Below are 24010 nucleotides of genomic sequence, written 5' to 3' on the forward strand. Positions count from 1 at the left end.
GAGAAGGAAGAAAAGTAATGTTTATGCCCACATTAGCCATTTCTTACATTATGCAATAATTCATCATTAACTCAGTTCATTGCCTTTATGATGAAAGTGATATGTTGGGATAGATGTTACCTGAAGTCACGGGTAGTTGACTTTCTTGGACGATAAAGTGCTAAGTTGGGCGAGTTGGTCACTGACTAAGGAATTAATCGTACTAGTGAACATTGACAGGAACAAAGCTTTGTCCCGGTCTTAATGTTTGCTAGTACAATGAATTCCTTAGATTTTCTTGGCTGATAACCTAAGTTTTACGTTACAGTTCAACCATATGGTGACAGTTCAACCATAATTTGCTCCAGTTAGATTGCCATACTGTTTGAACTTAAGCGCTTTGTGTAGTTCAATGGTCAGGTTTCTTCAAATTATGCACTATAATGTAAAGTTTTTGTGCCTATAAGAGTTCTTGTTATGAAGTAAACATTTTGTGTACTTCAGGTGTGCCCTATTTTGGCAAGCTGCATGCAAAATCTGTTTTGGCAATTACTATTGTTAGTTCTGCATGCCCAAGCTAGTCTGATCGATTGAGGTACTAATTACAGTGTGGAGTGATAACAAAAAGTATAGGAGCTGATGAGGTGGCCCTGTGTGACACTTACAGGGGGGCATTGCACTATGGGCATTTCTGTCGGGCATGTCAGCTTGGATTGTGTGAAGCTGTGTCTGATGCGTTTGATCAATCGTCCCACCAATTTACCACTGCACTGCCATTCCCGCATTCCCACTACAGCTTGACTGATAATTAAAGGCACATTCCCTTATTAATATTGGAGCAACAAAATCATGACCTTGTGCCTCACTCTGCTCTGGAATTCGCTGCAACTCAGAGCAAATCATGGTTCCTGTCCTCACCTAGTCCTTCGCCACAGGACATTTTTCTGATCAAGACAAAAAATTAAAAAGAATATGCTTAACAAAAATTGGCTGACGAATACGATACTCCCTTATATGAAATTTGTGTGCAGCGCGAACGGCATTCTCGGTGATGGTGCATACCTTTTGTTTCTCACATAGTGATAACCACATCAGCAAAGCACGAAAGTGGGCAAAATACTCTGCCATCTCATAGCGCATCACCACGGGGGACCATGCCTTGTGGTTTTTGCCATACTTTCATCCTCCGCTTTTATGCTGGCCCCATCTTCAGTGGCCACTTTGTTCTCTTGGTTTTTTCACAGCACCTCGCCGCTGGTCGCGCCATCTCTGCATACCGCCCTCCCCCTCTCACTTTTGCCATACTTTCCTCCTCTACTTTCCTGCTCAATCTATCTCATTTTTCTTTGGTGTCCCCTTCATTCATTTGCTTAGAACGAAGGGCGATGGTGCTGTGAAACCAAAGGAACGGGCGCTTAAGTGCTGCACACTAAAATTAGCATTTTTGGGTCTAAGGGATATTAACTCGCATAGAAGTACCTTGTATAGTTCGGACTAATCTATAGGGTTCCACTATGAAGCACCCTACAGTCCAAGTGTAGCTTTTGTATGCAGAACCCAGCCTGATTTCATGCAACGTTGCACACATTGCATTTTTGCTCACATTGCAGCAGTGTCCCTTGCGAAAATTCTTATGCAAAAACTAATAGCCCTATAGACTAATAGATCTATTAGTGGCAATATGCTTTGAAAACTTATACAAAATCTTATACTAAAGCTAATAAACCTAAGCATATTGCCATTAATAGATCTATTAGTTTAATAGGTCAATTAGTGCATATTAGTCTTATTCAGCTTCTAGTCTGTATTAGTAGGATAAGGCTATTTGTGCATATTAGTCTAATACGTCTGTTGGTCTCTATTAGCGGCATTAAGCTAATACGATATCTATTAAGTGGCATTAAGCTATACCTATTGAGCGGCATAAAGCGGCGTTAAGGTGGCATAAGCTATACAAATGTGGTATACTGGTCAAAAAATTCATCACTGAGCTCACTTTCCGTGCCAGTTCCCAAAAACTATGGTTTACAAAAGTGCTCAAAGGATTGGAAAATAGGAAAAAATGCCGTTTTTGCTTTGCCAAGCAGCAGAATATTGAAAATACATAGTCAAAATATGCTGCTGAAAAAGCTTACCTAGCGGCAATACAAAATGCTAAGCATTCTTTTTTCACACCAACTTACCGAAACTGATTACTAGTAGCCCTGGAAAATTTTGGCAAGTCATAAATCCCCACCACTCGTGCACTGTTCCTCTTACCAATGAAGCAGGGGACGTGGCCACTGACTCTGTATGTGTCTAAGTGTTTAATAGAGCCTTTTCATCCATTTTTAGCAAAGAAACGGATGTTCCACCCCCTCCACAGCCTACTGTAGTCAGTACTGTCATGCCACCAATCCTTTTTGTCGAACGCGGAATTTCTGAAATCATTGACAAACTATTACCTTCATCATCCGGTATCAACAACATAAAATCGAAATTTCTAAAAAACGCTCAAGTCGTATGTGCAACGTTTTTGTGCCTACTTTACTCGCAGCCGCTTTCTACGGGTCAGCTTCCTGCTGACTGGAAACACGGAAATATCACCCCAGTATTCAGATCAAGTATAAGAGAGTCACCCATGAATTATCGACCCCTTTCATTAACCAGCATCCCTTGCAAAATCATTGAACATGTCATCTGCACCTTGATAATGGGCTTCCTAGATCCAAATACCTTCAATTCCGCACAGCATGGGTTTTACGAAGGTTTACTTCCGCACAGCATGGGTTTCATGAAGGTTTTTTGTGCGAGACTCAACTGGCCATGTTTACGCGCGACTTGCATATTAACTTGGATTCTAACATGCAGACTGACACCATCTTTGTGGACTTCGAGATAGCGTTCGATAAAGTATCTCCTAAATGTCTTCCGTTCAAACTTTCCCAGTTAAACCTACACCCCGATGTCGTAAAGTGGATCCGTGAATTTTGAAGTAACCGCACTCAAGCTGTCTTTGATAACAATTTATCACCTCTACTTCTTTTCCAGTAATATCTGGTGTCCCGCAGGGATCAGTTCTGGGTCCGCTTTTATTTTTCATATTTATCAACGATCTCCCAGCTCGTGTTCTGTCGAATCCAAATGTTTGCCGATGATTGTGTTATTTACCACACTATTCGTAATGCTTCTGATAAATTAGGTCTACAAAGTGATCCTAATGTAAAACAATGGTGCGAAGATTAGCTAATGGAATTTAACCCTCACAAATGCAAATCCTTATCCTTCAGCCGCTGCCGCTCTCCACTTGTTTTCCTTATGCTATCAGCAACATTCCAGTTCAAACAGTTAATTCGTTTAACTACTCGGAGACATGTTCTGCAATGATCTTTCATGGAGTTTGTATATCACAAACGTCATACCATCGGTAAATCAAACCTTTATGGCCTATCCACAGATGCTTTGAGGTCCACTTGGACATCGAATGGCCGATAGGACACTATTTCCATTGTGATGTAACTTCAAAATGGCATACAACCTTCTGCAACACTCGATTAGAGTGAAGTCTTTTTCTTGTCAGGTGTTCATTACACAGTGTAAAGGAAGGAACAAAGACGTCTGAAACAGCGAGGTGGCAGGTGCAAGACAGCGACCCGGTCCATGCTTGCCACAGTTACACGGGCGTTATTATCTCCTACACTTTTGGATGACGTGGTGCACACGCCTTTGATGTGGAATAACGCTACATGCCGCTCACTTGTAGCTGTCTTCTTTGCAGGCATATTCCCGAGAATATACACGCATATTCTTTGTTTTTTTAGCCATATTGGCTACCCAACGAAAAGCTTAACATGACTTGGCTTGACTTCACTGCCTAGATTTCTTCCCATTCTTACGGACTGTCAGTGCTGTCAGCTACTTCAGGTCTTTTCATTTCTGGTGGTAGCACATTTTTAGGCACGATAGTGAAAGAAAAATATTGGCCTAATTTGCATCATAATTTTGGTCAGAAATTTACGAAGATTTATTAGACTGACACACAAGGAACTTCATTGGAAGATTTAGTGGAGAAAAAAAACTTCGCAATAATATACCAAGTCAAAATTATTGTTTAAGCACCTTCATTTTAACTTCTATTGTCTGATTTATGGTAAAATATACAAATACAGAAAATAGCATTCTGTGGGTACATTCATATGAGTTTTTTATTAAAGGACTACATCTCTATTAGTTTGTATTAGACTCATGCAAACTAAGAGCTCCGAAGTCTATTAGCACTTTACTAGTTCTATTAGTATTTGTAAACTACGATATACTATTAGATCTATTTGTATTAGACTAATACATCTAATACAAAAAACTTACAAAACTGATACAAGGTTGTATAAGACTAATGCATGTCTCACACACCCAACACGAAAATGTATCAGACTAATACAAGTTTCTAGTAGAATTTTTGCTAGGGATTCAGTGTGCCAGGTGAACGGCAAACCAATATTTAATTATAAGCTGCTACTACTTGTCACAACTTATCGAAGCTCTTTTTGCAAGATATAAACCAGTGACATATTTGATGGGTGTCAAACAGCTACTCAGTAGAGACATTTTGTGGACACTTGGCAAGTGCGAAGTCAATTTGCCAGTTGTTTGTACTTATTCTATGATTGACCACTATTTTTGTCCTGGACATCGGCTGTCATCCGTTGTTACTGCTAAACCGTGATTCAGGTTAGGACCAAAGTTGTGCACAATTTTACCACTAACAAACATAGAAGATATAACATGGTGCATCAGTGCGCTCGGCTATCAAGCACTACCAGTTTTTTTTTTTTTACATTTTCTGGCTATAGTGGTTTCTAGTGGAGTGGATCAGCACTGCTCACTTTGCATGACAACTTTTGCAGTCGAAGCTTGGAGCAAGCGGCATTGATTTGGAGGGAACACAGACCCTGCAGAGTACACTCTTGCTCTAATTCGGGCAAAGTTGTGGATTTTTGGAGTACATGCAGTACGCAGAATAAGTGAAGCATGTGAGTGTAAACAAAAACTGAGAGTCTGAAAACATAGTAGGTGAGCATTTCTTAGAGAAGTAAAGTGAGTACAATAAAGCTGGGCAAGAAGAGAGGTTGTGATGTTATTAGGTTATGGGGACTCAAGATGAGGTACTGGGATATGCACAAGTCAGAGACTGCAACACGGGGTTTTGTAATTTTGCATGGAAGAACATTTATGTCGGGCGATGAATACTGAGTAAGGCACAAGCAATCGAACATAGAAGACAGTTGGTACGTTCAGGTCGTGGAAATGCTGTGTTTATCTCCTAAACACAGAAGAGTCCGAGTTAAATTCAATAATGCTAGTGAAAGCTGCTTCTGTCCTGCAGATTGGAAGACTTGTTCTGGTCACAGAGGCAGGGAAGAGAAGGCAGTTGAAGGCATGATGGAGGCATCAGCATTGTCAAGTCAGGGCCATGGTTCAGGCCAGTAGTGGATGCAGAGCGGTGGCTTGATGGCAAAACGTCGGGCCATTGTAGAGAATGGAAACGGGGTGCCTGGTTGTCCGGTCGACAGCCACAGGGCATTGTAGTTCTGGCTGTCCGGTTGGCAGGCCTCGGAAACTGACAACTTCTTTCGACATCCTCATGGTCATGATGATGACGTTCAACCAATACAGTAGGCGACCGTTATTTTGGACTGCAAAAATTCGGACTTGATTGATATTCCGTACTTTTTCGAGGAACCGTCAGTTGTCCCATAGGATTCAAACAAAATAAAGCCAAAAGGTCAATTTTTCGGACACATTTTTCTGTGGCAGAGCCACGGTGCGACTCCAGGGTGACGCCATTTGGAATCCTAAGCCACCTGGCTAGCTTCGGATTGAATGTGGATTGGCTTCGCTTTTGCCAGGGTAACAAACTTTGATCTGGGATGCCATAATTTTGCATGTATAACCTGCAGTGGAAGCAATCTTGAAAGCTAGAAATAGGTCATCATGGCCTTTTAGATGCGACTGCATCTCGTTCACTCGCCTTGTCCATGCAGCATCGGCGTCGTTGTCGTCCGCCCCTCCCCCATTCTCCTCGCCGCAAGAGCTGCGCTCTCCGCCGCTCACCCCCTCTCCTCTCCGATAGCGAACACTCTCTCGCGAGGGGCATTGGATTGGATTCAATTGGATTGGCTTGGATTGGATTAAAGTGGATTGTGTTGGATTGTGTTCCATCAAAGCCGCGGCAGGGGGTTCACAGCACGTTTCACCTGATGGGAAAATCAACCTAACGGAAACAACAACGGAACCTCGTATGCGTCGCATCTACACAGGGGTTCCCGCGAGGGGAGGTGGGAGAATTTCTTTTTTTTTAGATACCACTGTCTCGGGTGATGCTGAGGAGTTTAGACAAGGAACCAGTAGCGACTTTTTCCGTCCTATTTAAAGGAAATAAAGTTCATTTCAGATAGCTGTTTTATTCAGACTATTTATCATTCCTCTCCAGGTCCGGAAAATCAGTCGGCTGCTGTATTTACTTCGTTGCGCCGCACAACGGTAGTGGATTGGCCATATTCTTTTGGTTTTGCCACCATATCACATCACAGAGGGGTTGGAAGGGAACCGGCCTGAACAGTGTTGGTGGTGGTTCTGTTTTGCGCAGAGCCTACTGTGTCTCGCATCGTCTCCGGCAGTGTGTCGTTCCTTCAGATGGTGGGCACGACCTGTGTGCAATCTGTGCCGAGGAGATGGTGTACCCCTCCCTGAGTGTTTTGGTGACACCCTGCTGCCGACACCTCTTCCATCGGAACTGCATACAGGTCTGTAGTAGTCTTGGTGGTTTGGCAGTGCGGCACTCACCCACAGTATTGTGCCTGTGTACTTCAACCTTTGATAAAGAAACCTCAGCAGAGGATAATGAAAAAGATTGCCTAACAACTTTCTCCTTTTTTTGCACTTAGGAGCACTGGAAACGCTTTATCTTCATTGGTAGGAAATGCCGTGGAGCACAATCTGCTTTTCTTTTATCAGATTTTCCTCTTTTGGACGGGTCGCCAGCATTTATGCTTTTTTGACAAAAACAAAACATTCTAATTGCATCAACTTAAAACAGCCTAGTGGCACCATGTGACAGTGCAAGGCAGAACTGATGCAATTTCACATTATAAAAGGTTACAGGGGCCTGGGGTGGGCACAGAGAGTTTGAAAAAGATATTCTGTTTGAATGTTTCAGAAACCCTTCATGTGCAAAGCTTTATAAAGTTTAGCTGAGCCAAGTGCACAATCAAACTATGAACTTGTCGGAAGCTCATTACCGATTCCTGGGGGTTAGAAAAAATTACACTGGCGCCCAGTGCTTGACATCGTCAACTTTATGGTTGTTGCAGCTGGGAGTTGGCTGGGGCCCTTTGCAGGCAAACGCTAAAGCTTGTAACAGACTTCTGTCTCTCTTCCGCACAGCAACAGGCACTGAGCTCTGGCAGCCATTTCTTCCGTTGTGGCCACTGCAACGACCAGGAGTCCTTCCAGAAGGAGATGCAAACGCATGGCATCTACATCCCTGAACAGTAGGTGCCTCTTTCTTTATTGACGCTGCTTTAGGGTTCTGATAAAGGGTAGACACAGACATTCCAAGCAGATATTGTTAGGATGGGGTAGCATTGGAGGAAAAGGGGCAGCAGACATCTGAAGGAGTGCTGACATGCAATTGTCGCGTTGTGTTCTTATCGATCGCTGCTGTGCATGTCTAGCAGCATGTCTAGCAAATGGCACATCAACTGGTCGATTGGAGCAGTTTGAGGTAGAGCACTCAACTCGTCAGGCTGATGACGATGTTGAAATTCAGTTAAACCTCGATATTACGAAGTCGTTCTTGGGTGCGAAATTTCGTTAAATCGAGAATTTCGTAAAATCGAGGCTTGATTTGTACTAAAACTGGTCGCAAATATTGTGTGAATTAAGAGTTTCAACACTTAGGCAATTGAATTCGGATAGATGACGGTAGTTCATGTGTCGTAACACCGGTGCTTTTTCCGCAACGCCTCATTAAATATGATAGCAGACTAGGTTTCCACTGTTTCTTTTTTTTTTCATTTCTGTCACTACTAAACGCTGCTGTTAGTCAATTGAACCCGCGTCCACGCCCTGTGAACTTCACACCGGCGAGGTGCTGGTTCGAAGTTCGCCTCTTTTCGTCCACTCAGTGGTAGGCTTAGGTGCAGCGTTGAGGGGTGTGGCGGGCCAACAGCGGAAGGGTGCTATGAAACTTTCGAAAGACTTTTTTCATGTGCAAAGGCTCTGCAGTGTGGGCGCGTGATGCAACCACGACACTCGAGATAAAGCCATGAATGTGAGTTGAGCGGAGTACAGGCAGACCGCTTCACTGTGTGGAGCAGCTCTTACGTGCTTCCGCTAAAGCAGAAAGCTTACATTAAATATTTTCCGGCCAAATTCGATTAAGCAATTACTTTTATGCCCACTGAGCCCTTAATAAACCGATTTCTCCGCATCGAAGCTGTGTAATTAACTAAAGCCTGGGATTGGGCTAGTTGGTTTGACATCTCAGGGGGTAAAAACAGCGCATAGACGGGGACTAACGGACGAAAAGACAGTACAAGCGCTTGTACTGTCTTTTCGTCAGTTAGTCCCCGTCTATGCGCTGTTTTTACCCCCTGAGCTGTGTAATTAACACGGTTGAAACCAAGTTGACGACGTTCAAAGAGAGCAATTTATTGCCACCAGCACTCGACGTTCAAGCCGTAGTGAACAAGTCCGTAAGCAGTGCTTGGCATTTCTTGACCAGGGTGGGCTTTACGTGGCGCTAGTATGCTGACAGCGCTAATAAGGCTTGCTCTTAAACATTCGCGTGCGCCTGCGTGCCTCCACAGAACGTCGATAGCATCCATCACTTCGGTGGCCGCCGGTTGCACTGGCACTTTCTCAAGCTCTTGTTCGGAACACTTTTCTTTCCCTTGGAGTGCTCATGCTGCTTACAAGACTCACCTAATGATGCACGAACAAAATAATAATGTGATTATCAGTGAGCACAACCTAGAGCAGCAGCACCATGAGCAAGGATGTGTAGAAAAAAAAGCTTGAAGTAGGCTTCGGCAGCCTAAGCATAGAGGGCGCTGGCAAAGGCAACGATGGAGACGTCAGAATGGTGGCAGCACTATTAAGCCGTCCATGACCGCTAGCGGTTTGAGCAGCTTCTTTCATCGCTTTTAGTTGTCAACTGCAAATTTCACCACTTTTCTTTCATTTTAGCCTTTTTAAGGGGTCGTGAAGAGATATTGAAAAAAGATGTGTTGTGCATGCACTTGTAACCGTGGAACCTTAATAAACAAGTAATGCATATCTGTTGCCCGATATCGGCAAATAGAAAACAAATGCAGTTACGGTTTCACTGAGGCTTTCCTCCTCAACTTGCGAAGTGACGTTTCAGTAAGTCAGTAAGAAGCAAGTCGTAGTTCTCCCTCGTCTGCACAATACGTCGGCATAGAGCGGGCTTGCAAAGGGTCAGATAAAGTTACCGTACTTACCCGATCCTAATGGGCCCCGATTCTAATGCGCACCTGATTTTCCAGGCAAAAACAGAAAAAACTTGCACCTCCGATTGTAATGTGCACGGAACTTTGTGACGAAGAAAAACAAATGTGAGAGAAACGGGCGATTTATTTCCCGAAGTAATCTCACTCATCTCACTCCTAGTCACTCTCCGGGAGCTCCTTGTTGCTTTCCGCTGACTGCAACATTTCGTCCTCAGTGCTGTTAAGCGCGTTTGCAACACCACACTTCAGAACAAACGTTCAACCATGGTCGACAGGATCGTGGCCCACTTCCGCACGCCCATCCCGCGAGCTTCTCCAGAGGAGCACGCTTCAGCCGACCGCTCGTTTTGAACACGTTGGAGCCGCTCGTAAGCCACTCGTGGAAGCGGTGCACCTTCGTTGCCACTGCTGCCATTGCTGTTATCAAGCGCGCAAGTGGAACGATTTGATGATATGTGTGAATCCTGATAGAGATAGAAAAGCCTCGGCACCTAGGCTTCTTGCGTCCCTTTTCTTTCCTCCATGTTGCGTCCGAAAAATTGTTGCCATGGAGGAAAGAAAAGAGTATTCTTTCCTCCATGATTGTTGCTAAGTGCTTTGGCGCCATCTTGAGATGGCAAAGGCGATGGGTGGGACGAAATTTTCGCTTTTTCAGCAGTTTCGGTTTCGTATCCGATTCTAATGCGCATGCATATTTTTGGCCTATTTTTCCGGAGAAAAAGTGCGCATTAGAATCGGGTAAGTACGGTACAACATCGGCGCCATGATGAAACTCGCCCTGCAACTGAACGGGAGATGTCTGATCTCTGATACGACTGATCAACATGGGCAAACTTTCAGTCAACAACGTTGGCGAGTGGCGCAGGCAGAAGTAACCGCGTTTAATCTAAACTGGGCATTCGTAAACTGTTTACACTGTTTCGCACGAGTCTAAACTGTCGTTTTGCTAGCCGATATTCTTGCACAAGTTTGCCGACGTCTCTCTCACGTAGCCTGTATTGTGAGTGGCGCGAAAGTGAAACTTCTTACCTGACGAGATAAATGACTGGACGCTTACAATGAGAATTTATTATGTAAAATGTTTATCGAAGGAACTTCAAGTAGTCGGAACTTAAAACCCATCCTTCATTCACTCATCAAGCGCAAAAATAACTAGCGAGAAGCAGTGGTACAGCGCTGAGTCGCCGAGTCCCACCATCACGCAGTTCGACAATTGCGTTCCTGTTTCTTGCAATAAACAATGCTGTTAACGCTGTTTCATTGATTGTATATGCCCCCCTTTGGCTAACTGCAGAAGCGCTCAACAGTAAGTTGGCAGTTAAAGCTATGGGTTGATTAGAATTTATGAAAGCACGACACACCGTAACTTTGGGCTGGCCCGGAGGTCGCGAATTCGAATCGCACAAGGGGCACTTTTTTTTTTTTTGCTTGAGCGGTTTTGTGCCATTTCATACAAAAAAGGTAAAATTCCGAAAACAATTCGGCAAAACATGAAATTCAGCAGGGAAACCAGCTACAAACTGTACAAACAGCCAGTAGGTCTGAATTCCGCCGCAATGGTTGCCAGACAACTGAAGCGGGACACCGCTCATGTGGATAGAAAACTGTTTTTTGGCAACGAATAAAGGATGCATTATTTTTAAAATATCGGGTTTGCAGCTTTTCAGAACATTATACACAAAGAACGTTGAACCGCGTTGAACTCTTTAATGTACTTGACGGGACATCGCTCTAGTTGCACTGCCGACCGACGACGTGCGCATGGTCGCTTGCGATGCGCCTCAAAACGAGAATTTCAAGGGCACCTCCTAAATTTCAGAAGCAATGAATTGTGAAAATATTTGGGATTTACATTCTTAAAAGGTCATTTAAGCAGGCAAAATTAAGCAAAGACCAATGCATTTTCTCTTCGCGACCCCTTTAAGAGTTAATGCGAATACTGCATGTTTTCAATGAGGGCTCTGGGAGGTGAAATGAAACGTGCCTCGACCGGAATTTCGTTCTTCCATTCTTACGTTCTTGCCGTGACTTCGTTAAATCGAAAGCGCCACACGAAATTAATTCGCAAAATCGAGATAAAAATATGTGCACTTAGTAAAATTTTAATAGAAGACTTGAAAACATTTGTTATATCCCAAATTTCGTTCAATCAAGGTTCGTTATATCGAGGTTCAACTGTAGTACGCTTTCACGGTTTCTCATACATGCAAGAATTAAGATTGATTTGAAATATATAATGCTGGACTGTTGGAGTTGAAATTTTCTGGCAGATGTCTCCACATACAAAGGGGGCTATTTACATTGGTATCTTGGCCTTGAAGTTTCATGTCAGTACTTCTTTGAAAACCTTAACTCTTTCTTTACGGGGCCATAGGCCATCGGGCACGGAGTCCGATTGACTTCAAACCTCCCACAAAAACTCCGAGCTCCTTGCAGACAATTACTGCCGTCTGGCGTATTCACTGGCAGCTCCTTTTTCTGTTTAAGTTTCATTCATTTTTTCTACCATTGCTGGGAATTCAGTTTTTGCTGCTGGTGATTTTTCTCACCCATGCAGCAGTGGTGACTCCAGCAATGACGTAATCGTCAGATTGTAGTTCTGATGAAGCAGATACTTGATTATTGATTACAATGATGTGTCACAAGGACACACCCCTTTTTCGCCCCTGGATCCTGTACAACACCAGCCGAAAAGAATGGAGAAGAGAAGTAATTGCGAGATCTACGAAAAACAAAGGCACAAAGAATGAACGCCTTCTGCTGAACGTGCAATATGTACCTTCTGCCAGTGCGTGACTGCTTCGCTGAGTGGCACAGCCATCAATGCCGCTAGATTGATGGGCCTTCAAAAATTCAGAACATGGTGTACTACAGGATTGATGTATATATTGACTGATAGCTGAGGAACATGGGAACAACTTGTATATTTCGGATTTACTAAAATAATTTTCTGGCTTAGTACAGTTGCCTATTTCTATTGAATTTATACTTTTTTGAGAGAGGAGGGCACCAACCAAGTAATGAAAAAGAAAAACTTAAAACTTAACTACCCTCCCGACCAGACGGGCGTCCGTCAAACCCTTGACTTCATTTATACTTTTTGTGCATTTTTTTATTTGGCAACTAAACTCACGATAATTGTACCTCCCACAAAACTGCTGTGATGCATTGGAAAGACAAAGTATAAGCTACAATTACATGTATAACAATGCTAGATGTGTCTTGTTGCTCAAGGGGAAATAAGTTTTTTGTGCAAGCATCCAAAATCTGTCATTTTTACACCGTAGAGAAAGAGTTAGTATATTGCCTGACTGATAAAATTTTGATGAAATTTTCAGTGTACTATGAACATTAAACCGATGTACTAGACTTTTGTTTAAAACTCCCTTCAATTCTTCTGACTGGATCCTTTGTATCATTCAAGCAGTTTCACCCAAAAAGTGCAGGGTGTTACATCCATACATGGGTGTCTTTTAAAAAATTTTCCTGAGAAAACCGCACCTCCGTTTGCACTCAAATTTTATGTCATTTTGTGGTTTATTTCATTTAACACTTAGAACAAGAACGTCATTTGCCTGCCTAGGAAAACAAATGAAAATGACTTTTTCCCACAGGAAAACTTGGCGCCGTCTTGGCAATCTTGTCCTGTGTACCAGCGCTTGTCCTGTGTACTCCTTTCTGCGTCCTGTTACGTTTGCGCCTGGTTTCATTCAAGATGCATTTCCAACTCGCCCAGCTTGCAACTCTTTTACTACAGTTGTAGTGTGGCACCCAACTCTATTCAACATCACCAAGGTTTTTCTTAGGCAAAAGTCATTTTTATTTGTTTTTAGACAAGTGGGCAAACCCTGTTGCTGTTCTTGCAGTTAAACGAAATAAACCACAGAATGCGACCTTCACGTAAAGGTTGAGCGAGACCGGAGGAGTGGTTCGCTCAGGAAACATTTAAGGACGCCCACTTATCGATGTAACGTCCTGTATGCGTGCTGAGCCAGTGACAAAGTGGCTATCATCAGATGAGATGTTGTGTTGCAGGGATGCCTCATGGGAGCAGGAGCCCCATGCCTTTGAGGAGCTGCTGTTCCGGTACAGCCGCTGTGACGCTGCCCGCTGCTTTTGCCCCCAGGGGCGCAAACACTCGGAGCAGGGCAGGTAGGGGGCTGATTGCTAGTGACTGCACTGGTATTGGCGGTGAACGCGACCACGGGCGGCGCTGCGACGCACGCCTCCGTGACGTCGGCTTAGGGATTCTTGCATTTGTCGTCTGCTTCACTCGCGCTCACTCTCCCTGCTATTTCTTTGCGCTCGGTTGACGTCTGACGCTTCTATGCACGAGATTTGGCATGTGCGTAACTTTTTATCATAATGATGAACATAAAATCGCATACACTAGCTCAAGGCGTGAGTTAAAGGGCAGTTTTGGGTACCGCTACGGGAGAAACATTGCCGGCGTTGCCCCCATTCCTTACGAAGCCGATCCTGTGCGGAGCGCGAAGAGTCGGAGCTAGGGGTCAGCTTCTGTATTAAGCAATGTTTCAAACAAAGGGAACAGTTAGCTGCTTATAACTGACAACAGCTAAATTGCAAGACCAAAACATACCAGGCCTTCAGGGTTTGGCAGAAGGCATTGCGATTACCGGTAATCGTATGTAAGGTTAGAGTTTTTGCAACCTTGCCGAATGCTCGAAAGTTTTGTATCACATCCCTTACGTTGTCATGGCATGAAAGTATCCGGCATGCGTTAAGGGGCTGCAAGAACTGTAGGTTGAGTTCCGAATAACCCACTATGCGTATAGGCGCGTGCTGGTTTTATACCACGAACCCGTATGGAGGTTTGTTGAGCACGAGTCACGTCTACGGTAAAGAAACAGTAACACTATGTTTGTTCAGACCTGGAGGGATATTTCAGTACACTCCCCACAGCCATGTCTTCCCAGTATTTAGATTTGTGGGGAAAATGCACTCAAGAGGAGGAGGAGGAGAGGGAGGAGGAGAAAACTCTAACAGTAAAATCAAGCTGATTAGTGGTTTGGGTTCTCAGTCCAGGACAAATGAGTGAGCATTTTTTTTCCAAATCATAGATCGCCATCCCGGTTTGTTTTTTTACTCCTGGAAGAGTCGAAGAGAGCTCCTTGCAAATATTCATCGGTTTCTATTCTTATAATATATGCATGTATACTATTTATTGCATTCGTTAGCGAGTATATCAAGCCTTAAACACTGTAATCGTGTCATAAGTGTTGATGAAAGTCAGTTCGTTATGATAACAATGGTTACGATAGAAATTTGGAGCATGAAAGCCGCCTTCGAGTACTCTGGACAACGTTGCTTGGGGCACGATCGCGCTGGCGTAGCAAAAACCTCCTCATTGTGTTTGCATGTGAATGAACAACGCATACTGCGGATATGCACTTTCCTGCACGTAGTCATGACGTACGCCAATTTGTGAAGAAGGAATGTATGCCATACATACAGCCTGAAGAAAGTATCCTCACTATCTTTGTGAGCCTCCCAAACATCCTCAAACCTACTAATAAGACGTTTGTAATGGTTATTGAATAGTTAATTAATTATTAATATCAAAATAATACGTCGGGCACAAAAAAAACATTCATCTGATACAAGTCAATAACAACGAAAAAAATAAAAGACAGCCACTTTATTTCTTGCTGTGCGATGCGCGTGTACGTAGCACTGGACTGTTGAGTCGTCATAAGAGCATCTTAAAAATACTGTAGGAAGCCAACGCATTTTGAATACTTATCTGTGCGCTGAACCTTGCGAATAAGCTAGAAAGGATGAGTTGAACACGAGATTTCGACTGATGCTCTGAATAAAGTTATTCTTTCTGTCCTCGTGTGTTGCAAACTTGTGGGGGATACAGCTTTAATTTATTCAGATGTGTCAGAAGCTTGCAAAAATGACTAATTTACTAAACGTACTCTTTTTAATGCGCTAAAGCATCAAAGCGGGCAATTTCTAGCACAGGCACTGCTGCCCCTCTCAAGTGTAGTGCAGCAGACGACAGTGGCGCGAGTCCCTAAGCAGATGTTACAGCCAGGGGGCGCCACTCAAACATCTCACCGCCAATAGTCCCTAGAAATTGGGCTAGTCCTTTGGGTGATCAAAGGCATGGCCAGGCAGCACACCGGTCGACTGCAGCACCCTCTTAAGCGCTAACCACGTGGGGCGATTTTTTGGGCGACGCGACGAGCGACGCGACTAGGATCCGCAGTCGCTGATCCAAAGTCGCTCGCCGAGGCAACCACATGACAGCGACGGCTCGAGCGACTAAGGACGGCGATATCAATGTTGTCGCACTGGTTATAGTAACGCGCTTGGTACGCTGGTTGTTTACAAGCATTTTTTTCTTCATTTGTCATAAAAAACATGACTAAAAAGTGTTACGCCTTTCTACCTTGCGTTTTGCACTTCATTGCATCTCTAAAACTGGTTTGGGTTAGCGAAAGCGCGCGCTTTTCCTTCTGCGCCTCGTCTCCCGGCTACAACATGAACGCCGTGATGAATTCGCTTTCTTGATGTCATTTTTGCTACATGGGTCTCGCCCAGTGTGTGCTGAAGCCTTCTCACTTCTGCTTCAGCATGTACACAAGCTTTACTATGCGAAGCTTTCTTTGCCGCTCCATCGCAAACGCCGTCTGCACGGATTTTACGCGTGCGCCAAATCTCCCCTTGTTCTCTTCCAAAACCGGAGGTTGCGTGCTTAAGTAGGGGCTCTCGTATTGGCTAGTCGCTGAAGCCACTTCCGGGAGGCGAGCGACTGTTTCTGGCGGCCCAGAACCGAGCGATTTGATGAGTGACTTGGTCCGCGGCGACAAATAGTTTGTCGCTAGTCGCGTCACTCCCCAAGTTGCTTGCAAAATCGCTCCATGTGGTTAGCGCTTTAGTGTAATGACTGTTTCTATACCAAGACATCTTTTTAAAACTTAAATAGTTTTGATAGTTTTTCCTGACATTCCTAGACAGTTTTTAATTCACGCACGTACATAGTTTACGTACGTAAACGTGAAAAGTATATGTAGCCCATGTGCAGCTAGTTGGAAACCCTTATAGTTACACGTGTGCGTGCACCCCGTGCATAGGGCGCCTGGATGCACACACTGTCCGCCCATAGCCGCACATTATTCCTAGCGCCATCTATTAACGCTCACCAACACTGCTGTAGCCACTCATGATCTCGTGAGCCCATTGTTATGTCGGGAAACGCTACTTCGCCAGGATTAACAGCTGAAAAATCACCCTTCTATCTGAGAAGCACATGCTTACGCTGTTTTCCGATATAAACTTTGGGTTAGGGTTGGAATGGACAAATTGAAGGCAAAAGGAACAGCTTGGAACATGATAATGCACCGACGGATTAGCGACGAAGCTGTTATAGCTATGAAGTGGGAGGGCAGAGCACCGCCATGGTGGTCAACTCTACGTATGGCAGCTATGTAAAGGCAGCAATGTAAAAATTTCAATTTCACGTGTGTCTGCGAGACTCGCGGTGGCCCTTTTCTTTCTGAGCATGTGCACTCATCATCCGGGAAAGCTCTGCATACGTGAAACTAAAACTGTAGTATTTCCTTGCATCCTTTTCATGCCTGAATAAGTTTATTAAGACTTAAAATGAATAGTACTGTGCTTACCTCTGATCATCTGCTCACTGCACAGTGCAAACGACCTCAGCTGAACACGGGGTGCAAGCAGACTACGCTAGTTTTTCTCTTTTAACTGTTTCGTTACGATGCCATAAGCCATCGGACACGGAGTTCCGATGATTTCAAACGTAATGCGAGAGCTAAAAACGGCAGCTTGTGGACAGCTAACACCATCTGGCGTATTTGTTGACAACTCCTTTTTCGATTTTATGGTTTTGTTGACATTTCATGTGTGGAGACGGCTCTGAGAGTGAAATTTGAACCTACGATAGCGCAAGTTGTGTGAAAATGGCGTCCGCTTCACGGTGAGTTCCGTATAAGCAGAAAGCTGTGGCAGGAACTGGCAGCTGCTGCTGTTGCTGATTTTTGTTACCCTAGCAGCACCAATGACTCTACCAACGATGTGGATTTGTTAGGTTTTAGTTCTGATGAAGACGCTCCCATTCAAATGCCTCAGACTTCAACAGGTGCTGCCAGGTAGGCTCGTTTTCGAATCCGCGGTGCATTTATAAATAAAACATGCTTCCTATCTGGCGACTGCGATTTTACTTTGATGTGTAGGGTCTGGACAACGTACGGCAGGGATCTTTGGCCAAATGCACCGCTCCGTATCGCCTTATCACCTTCAAGATAGTGTGGAGCTCGCGTCAAATTAGCACTACGGAGCGATGCGCAATGCTTCTCAAGAGTGGGGGAAGTTTTTCTTGTTTTTTACCACTGAAATGATAAATACTTGGTGTGAGAACACAAAAAGTGTGCTTGGATGCATAATTTGGAGCGGCCGACTTACCCTCTAGTGGCTTCGCAAAGTGGCACAGCCGTCAGTTCCACTAGGTTGGAAAGATCCCAAACGTGGCGTACAGTGTTAATTTACAGTCAAACCTCTATGTAATGAACCTCAATGTTGAAGTGTATGCATACCAACTTGAAGTGTATGCATACCATGTGTTTTCCCCATGTCTGTAATGTTGCCGAAACTTTAATGTAACAAAGTTTCATGGACAACTAAGCAGGAAGTTTTGGTTGTAAAAGTAGATTTTGGAAAACGTAAGCGCTGAAACTACTAGTCTGGATAAAATGCGAACGGCGATGCCGCAGATGCAGCGAGCCTATTGCCTACAAGCTCCTTGTTTACAGACTGAGTATGGCGCCTCTACAGCTGCCGCTTTGTCCTTAGTTCAAGTTTGCTCAGGTTGGTTAGGCTTCAGCATTCCAGCAAGTGCACGGCAAAGCATTTGTGGGTCTTAGTGAGCCTTGTGCACGCATTTTTTTCACGCCCCCGTCCACGATTGCGTGCACCAGCAGCAGCTTCTGCCTCTGCCAGAAAGCGACTCGTGCTGCACGCAGCAGTCGGAGGGGCCTGGTGACTTTCGCCAATGGGGAGGCGCGCACCCTATGGTGGGAGCTTCGAAGCGCTTGGGGATGCCAGCTGGCTCCGCCCAGAGCTCTTCGATGTAAGCAGTTGCGAAACTCCGCATCAAAAAACGGCCCGCGCCTGGACCCCCCCTACTTTGGATCATGCGTACCGTGGCGCCACTGCGGCCGCCGCATGCAATATCCAAAAAAAAAAAAAATAATTATTCAAACTGACAATTTAAGGTTAAATTTTGTTTTAAAGTGCATAATTCTTTATTTTGTGCTTTCATTGCTATATTAACTCCAGTTTTTAGGTGGTGATTGTTTCTGGGTCCGCGCATCTGCCTCGACAAATTAGCGCTTGTGCGGGCACTCCGGCACAACATAGGTGCGAACTGAAGTACCAAATTCGGAGTTATCCTTTGGCCTACAGCTCATTGTATGCCAAAAATAACCCAGTAGCCGATCAAGCGGCTCTAAATAATCAGTTTCAGGTGGCATAAAGCCGTCGAAAGGACTTATTTATTTTTTTGTGTCCAGAAGACCGAAGAGGACGCTCGGCAGACAACAGTGCGTAAGCGATGGTTGACCCCATGGTTGCATTTCTGTTTACTACTTTTGCTCCGTATGTATATAAAACACTTGCATAGTTCAACACATTGGGCTCCTTTGGCATAACAAATTTACATAAGCACTCAAATACTATTTTTTGCCCAGGTCGTTGTGTGGCGAAGCAAGTTGTATAGTTTATTTTGTCACCAAAAAATGGCGCCACCGTAAAACAAGATCCAAAGCAGTGGACCAATCTCAGGGCCACTTTTTGATACATGGGGTCGATGGGGAGTTTTGCAACTCCAGTAACTCTGGCTCCGCCAGCGTCGATTAGGCTTACCACAGCAGAGGATATTTGATGGGCGCTTTGCTAACTGGTTTGTACACTGTTTTGCAGTGCAAATTTTGCCCACATTAGCGTTTTTCCCGCGTAAACAACTTCTTTTTCCCGTCGTGTTGCGTTTGAGTGACCAGTTAAAAGTGGTCACTGGAGATACTTGCATCGTGCAGGTGGTCTCTGCGGCTGCATCAGCGGGCCTGTGGCTTGTGAGGCACGTTTTTGCATGCAGAAAACACTCCATGCAGTTCACGCTGACGCCCACATAGACTATTAAGCTTTGACAAAAACAGTGTGCCAGCCGCGTATGTACGCCACGTTTTCATTTTCTGGAACCGCTTCACGTGGTTAACACTTCATTTTAATTGTGAATTTTAATGTAGCGAAATTTCAATGTAACGCAGTAAATTGCAAATTTTACCGACTTCGTTACATCAACCTTTGACTTTGAATCAAAGCCAAGAAACATAAGAACAATTTGTATATCTTAGTATTCCAAAATAATTTTTAGGCTCAGTACAATTGCCTACATACGTTGTGTATACTTTTTTGTGCATTTTTTTTTTCTGATTTGACCGATAAATTGTAAATAATTGCACCTTTCACAAAACTGCTGTTATGTGTTTAGAAGAGCAATCTATAAACTACAATTTCTTTTATAGCAAGGCTGAATTTGCCCACTAGTCAACAAAAGAAAAAATAGTTTTGTGGAAGCACTCAAAATCTGCCGATTTCCCGCCGTAACGAAAGAGTTAATTCCGAGATAAAATTATTCTGGCAAGAAATATTAAGTGAATACATAGTTTGATAATATAAACTTGTTAGAACAGCAATTTGATTCTTAACGTGCCTGAATGGCCAATGCGGTGAGTGCACTGCTTGGTGTGCTGAGAGGGTGCTGCAGTCAGACGTTTTGTGGTTTTTAAATTCTTCATCCCTGCGACGGCACAGTCGTAGTGCCAAAACCGGCCCGGACGGCAGGCTAGCCTGATTTCCTGGGAGTGTAGCACTGGGCTTTGGCACGTGTACTCCTCTTCCCCTTTGCAGTCGCTGGCACCTGGCCATCTGTGACGGCTGTGGCTCTGGAGGAGTGCATGCAGGGTGCGGCAACCTGGCGCTCCCAGCAACCAGCTGGCTCTGCACCAACTGCCGTTGCATCCTGGGCCGAGGTGGGTTGCACCGTCACCAATGTATTACACGTTACAGAACCGATTCCTGTGGAGTGCATGTCCTCTTGTTCATATGAAAGCTACAATTTTATATAGTTGGGTAACCGCAAGGAATTTCCAATAAATTAGTGGGAATCATTTTAATGTGGTACTGAACTTCCTGAAGTCTGACAGGTGGTGCCTTGTAGTGTATAATCGTGACACTACCGTACCTCTACTAACAGCTTCCTTTCGATTTCAATGTGTCATCCAAAAACCCCGTTGAGAAATAGGAAAGAGTACTTTTAAATATGGCTTGAGCTGGGGACAAGTGTTTAAATGCCTCTTTTCATGTCAGGTTCAGTCAAAAGTGGGCCACTATGCAGCTCACTGTTATGGTTTCCAGCATTCATTCTGACAGCGTTCTTAAAGGGGCCCTAAGATGGATTTTAAAGTGGTGTTGTTAGTGTCAGAAATCTACTCTAGTTCTTGTAGAGGTAAGTTCAAGAAGTAGTTGGCATATTTCCCATGCTAACAAAAGCTAATACTCCGGCAAGGCAGGACTGCTTGTTGCCTCGACGACTAATAGTCTCTGGCAAGGCAAGCCAGTTACCCCGCACACTTTGCAGCTTCTGCCGTAACGCACTCTCTATTGGCGCATGTCATCGGGCATTTACCACTGCCATGCACGGCGTGCGTCACAGTGTGCGCTGACAACTATGACTTCGCCGTTAAGGTCATCACAAATCGATTTCCACATAAGGATCTTCTGGTGGATGACCATTTGATCAAGTTGCTCGCCCTGGAACCATTACAGTGCTCTTCCAATGTTTGCAAACTCCGGGTCCTCTACAACACGGGCACCTTTCGCATTAACGCCTGGGGACCTGCCCGCATCAGTGTTTCGTCGTGCTTCACTGCGTTCTGCTACGGGCCTTGCCGGACAACCTGGGCCTCCTGTACCGGCAAAGGAAGATGGAGGCACAGCAGTACACATCCGAGTTCTCCGCGTCCCCTTCCGCCAGGTCCAAGGAAATCAAAGTAATCCTGGACTTCCTCCGCATCCAGGTGGAAATTCGAGAGGAGAGCGCGTCCGATTGTTCTGTTCCATCTACACCCCGTGGCCTGGGGAGATAGCAGTCATCGCCTCCGTGCATCGATCTGCCAACCACGATCACTCTCGCCACTCAATTTCCATCTTCGGGGCTGCCCAGATGTCAACTTTGCAACGCTCGGGACCATGTCATTGCTTACTGGACAGCAACAATATCGCCCGAGGAGAAGCGGAAGCGTCTGCAGGCAAGCAAGTGCTGCTTCAGATGTGGCAAGTTCGAACAGTCTGGTATGCGGCCTTTGTTCACGTCGGCACTTCACGACACTTTGCGACATCTAGCACCCTGCGGGAAGGTTGGAGCCTGTCAGCAGAAGACCAAATAACTGTTGGAGCGACAGGGCTGCACTCGAGACAGCCAACGCAGTGACGTCCGGTTCTACCAGCACCGCTTAATTAACCAACACCAGTACTTCTGCAGACAGGCTGATGCCTGGAGCATCTTCATGGGCTGCCAGCTCCTCGTTGGCTTTTTGGTGGACTCTGGAAGTCAGCGGACATTCATCTGATGCGATGTGCCCCGTGCACTCGCTTGTCCTATCGACGGGGTCAACGTCTCACCATTGCTGCTTTTGGAAATACTCTCACGAACGCGCCTGTTTTGTGCAACCGGGTGTCCTTGATGCTTAAAAGTCAGCATGATGACCAGAACATCACAATCGAGGACCTGGAAGACCCCAATATTTGCACCATCACAAACCTTCCCATCAGCGAAGAAATCATTCATGCGATGGCCACTAAGAGTCAAGTTGCTGCTGATGCCCGGCTTTTGGCCACGTTTCAGGAGCATCAGGTTAGCGTTCTGATTGGGTAGGACGCATGTTGGAAGGTGGCCACAGGACAAATTTCTTGCATTTATCCCTCTTTCACAGCTGTGGAGACAGCTCTGGGCTGGACTGTACAATGTGCCCAACCCGAAAGCCCAAGCTCGTCGTCTGCACTTTCCAGCGAGCTATTTTTATCCCTCGTGGAAGCTCCCCATGAAGACGCCGTGGCTGACGTTAAAGTATCGTTCATGTGGTGCCTGGAAGCAATCGACGGACAGGGCACATCGGAAAACTTAGGGTTCAACAACCCCGCCGTCCACCATTTCGAACATGGAATTCGCAAATTAAGCGACCACTATGAAGTGCCCCTTCTAATTAAAGAGCCAGGGTTCAAAGTCTCCGACGACAATTATCGGCTTGGAGAGCAGAGACTCTATATGCAGCTCAAGCGCTTCCGTGGTCAGCCATATTTGCTGAGGCATTATGACAAGACCATCCACGCATACTTTAATGAGGGCCATGCGGAGCGAATGACGTGCAACAAAGGGAGATGGCAAGCCGAACACACATTATATGCAACACCATGGTGTTATGCGTCGGGATGCAGTGACGAAGTTTTCGACGCGTCGTCCCATGTTCCCGGTCATCCATCCTTAAACAGCATGCTACTGAAAGGCCCGAAGTTAGACGCACACTTACTGAAGTTGCTGGTTTGAGTTCCGGTGCTACCTAGTTGTTCTTGTTGCAGGCATAAACAAGGCATACCTGAAGATTGTTATTTGCGAGGAAGATCTGAGCATGTTGAGATTCCTCTGGGGGGAGAATCTTCCAATGAAGAATATCCTTTCCCTCCGATAGTTCACTGGCACGTGAGGAGGGCCATTCAAAGCCACGTCTAGCCCATTCCTGCTCACTGCAACACTTCATCACCACTTAAAAGAATCCAAAGAGCAGTTTCAAGACATAGTTGCCGAGCTAGTCGACGCGGTCTACGTGGACGACCTTGTCGTAGGGGTCAACAACGCTCAGCAAACCAAGGGGGTCTTCGCCGAATAGAGATCCATTTTGGCGTGCGCCGGTGTGGAACTGAGGAGATGGGCTTCTAACCTTTCATCCCTACAAGACTATTTCCATGAAGACAACATGGCTTTCGAAACAGGAGGAGGTGACCCTTGCAACATAAAAGTGCTCCGTATGTAGTGGGACTGCTTAGATGACCGCATCGTGCTGAGTGCGGACAATGTGGCCACCTTTGTGTCCCCGAAGCCTGTGACAAAGAGGACAATGCTCCAGTCGTTCGCGCGGCTCTATGTTCCTCTAGGATTTCTGGCCCCTTTCACCACTCGCGCGCGATCATCTTCCAAGACTTATGGAAACTGCAGCATCTGTGGGACTCAGCACTGCTGACAGCTCAACTCAATGCATGGAACAGCTGGTCCAGCGAGCTTAATGACCTAGGATGCATGTGCTTGCCATGACATGCCTTTACGATGAAGGACACGGAACACGACACTTGAAAGCTTCACATGTTCGTTAGCAAGCCCAAGGGCTTATGGGACTGCAGTCTATCTCGGGTCGTTATTA

At 45.2% G+C, this 24010-nt stretch overlaps 1 protein-coding gene across 1 annotated transcript in view; it reads left to right on the forward strand.

The window, feature by feature from the left end:
* The first annotated feature begins 5115 nt into the window (after positions 1–5115).
* Positions 5116–24010, forward strand: part of LOC144142952 (E3 ubiquitin-protein ligase PHF7-like) — a 51864-nt gene continuing 32969 nt past the window's right edge. Inside the window, exons 1-5 of the mRNA XM_077674779.1 lie at positions 5116–5120; positions 6605–6761; positions 7402–7508; positions 13527–13643; positions 20448–20569. Coding sequence (XP_077530905.1) covers positions 5116–5120; positions 6605–6761; positions 7402–7508; positions 13527–13643; positions 20448–20569 — 508 coding nt within the window. The remainder of the gene's footprint in view (positions 5121–6604; positions 6762–7401; positions 7509–13526; positions 13644–20447; positions 20570–24010) is intronic.

Source organism: Haemaphysalis longicornis, unplaced genomic scaffold (genome assembly GCF_048455015.1).
Source record: "Haemaphysalis longicornis isolate Haplotype H1 unplaced genomic scaffold, Haemaphysalis longicornis Haplotype H1 scaffold_6, whole genome shotgun sequence".
NCBI classification, from domain to species: Eukaryota; Metazoa; Arthropoda; class Arachnida; order Ixodida; family Ixodidae; genus Haemaphysalis; species Haemaphysalis longicornis.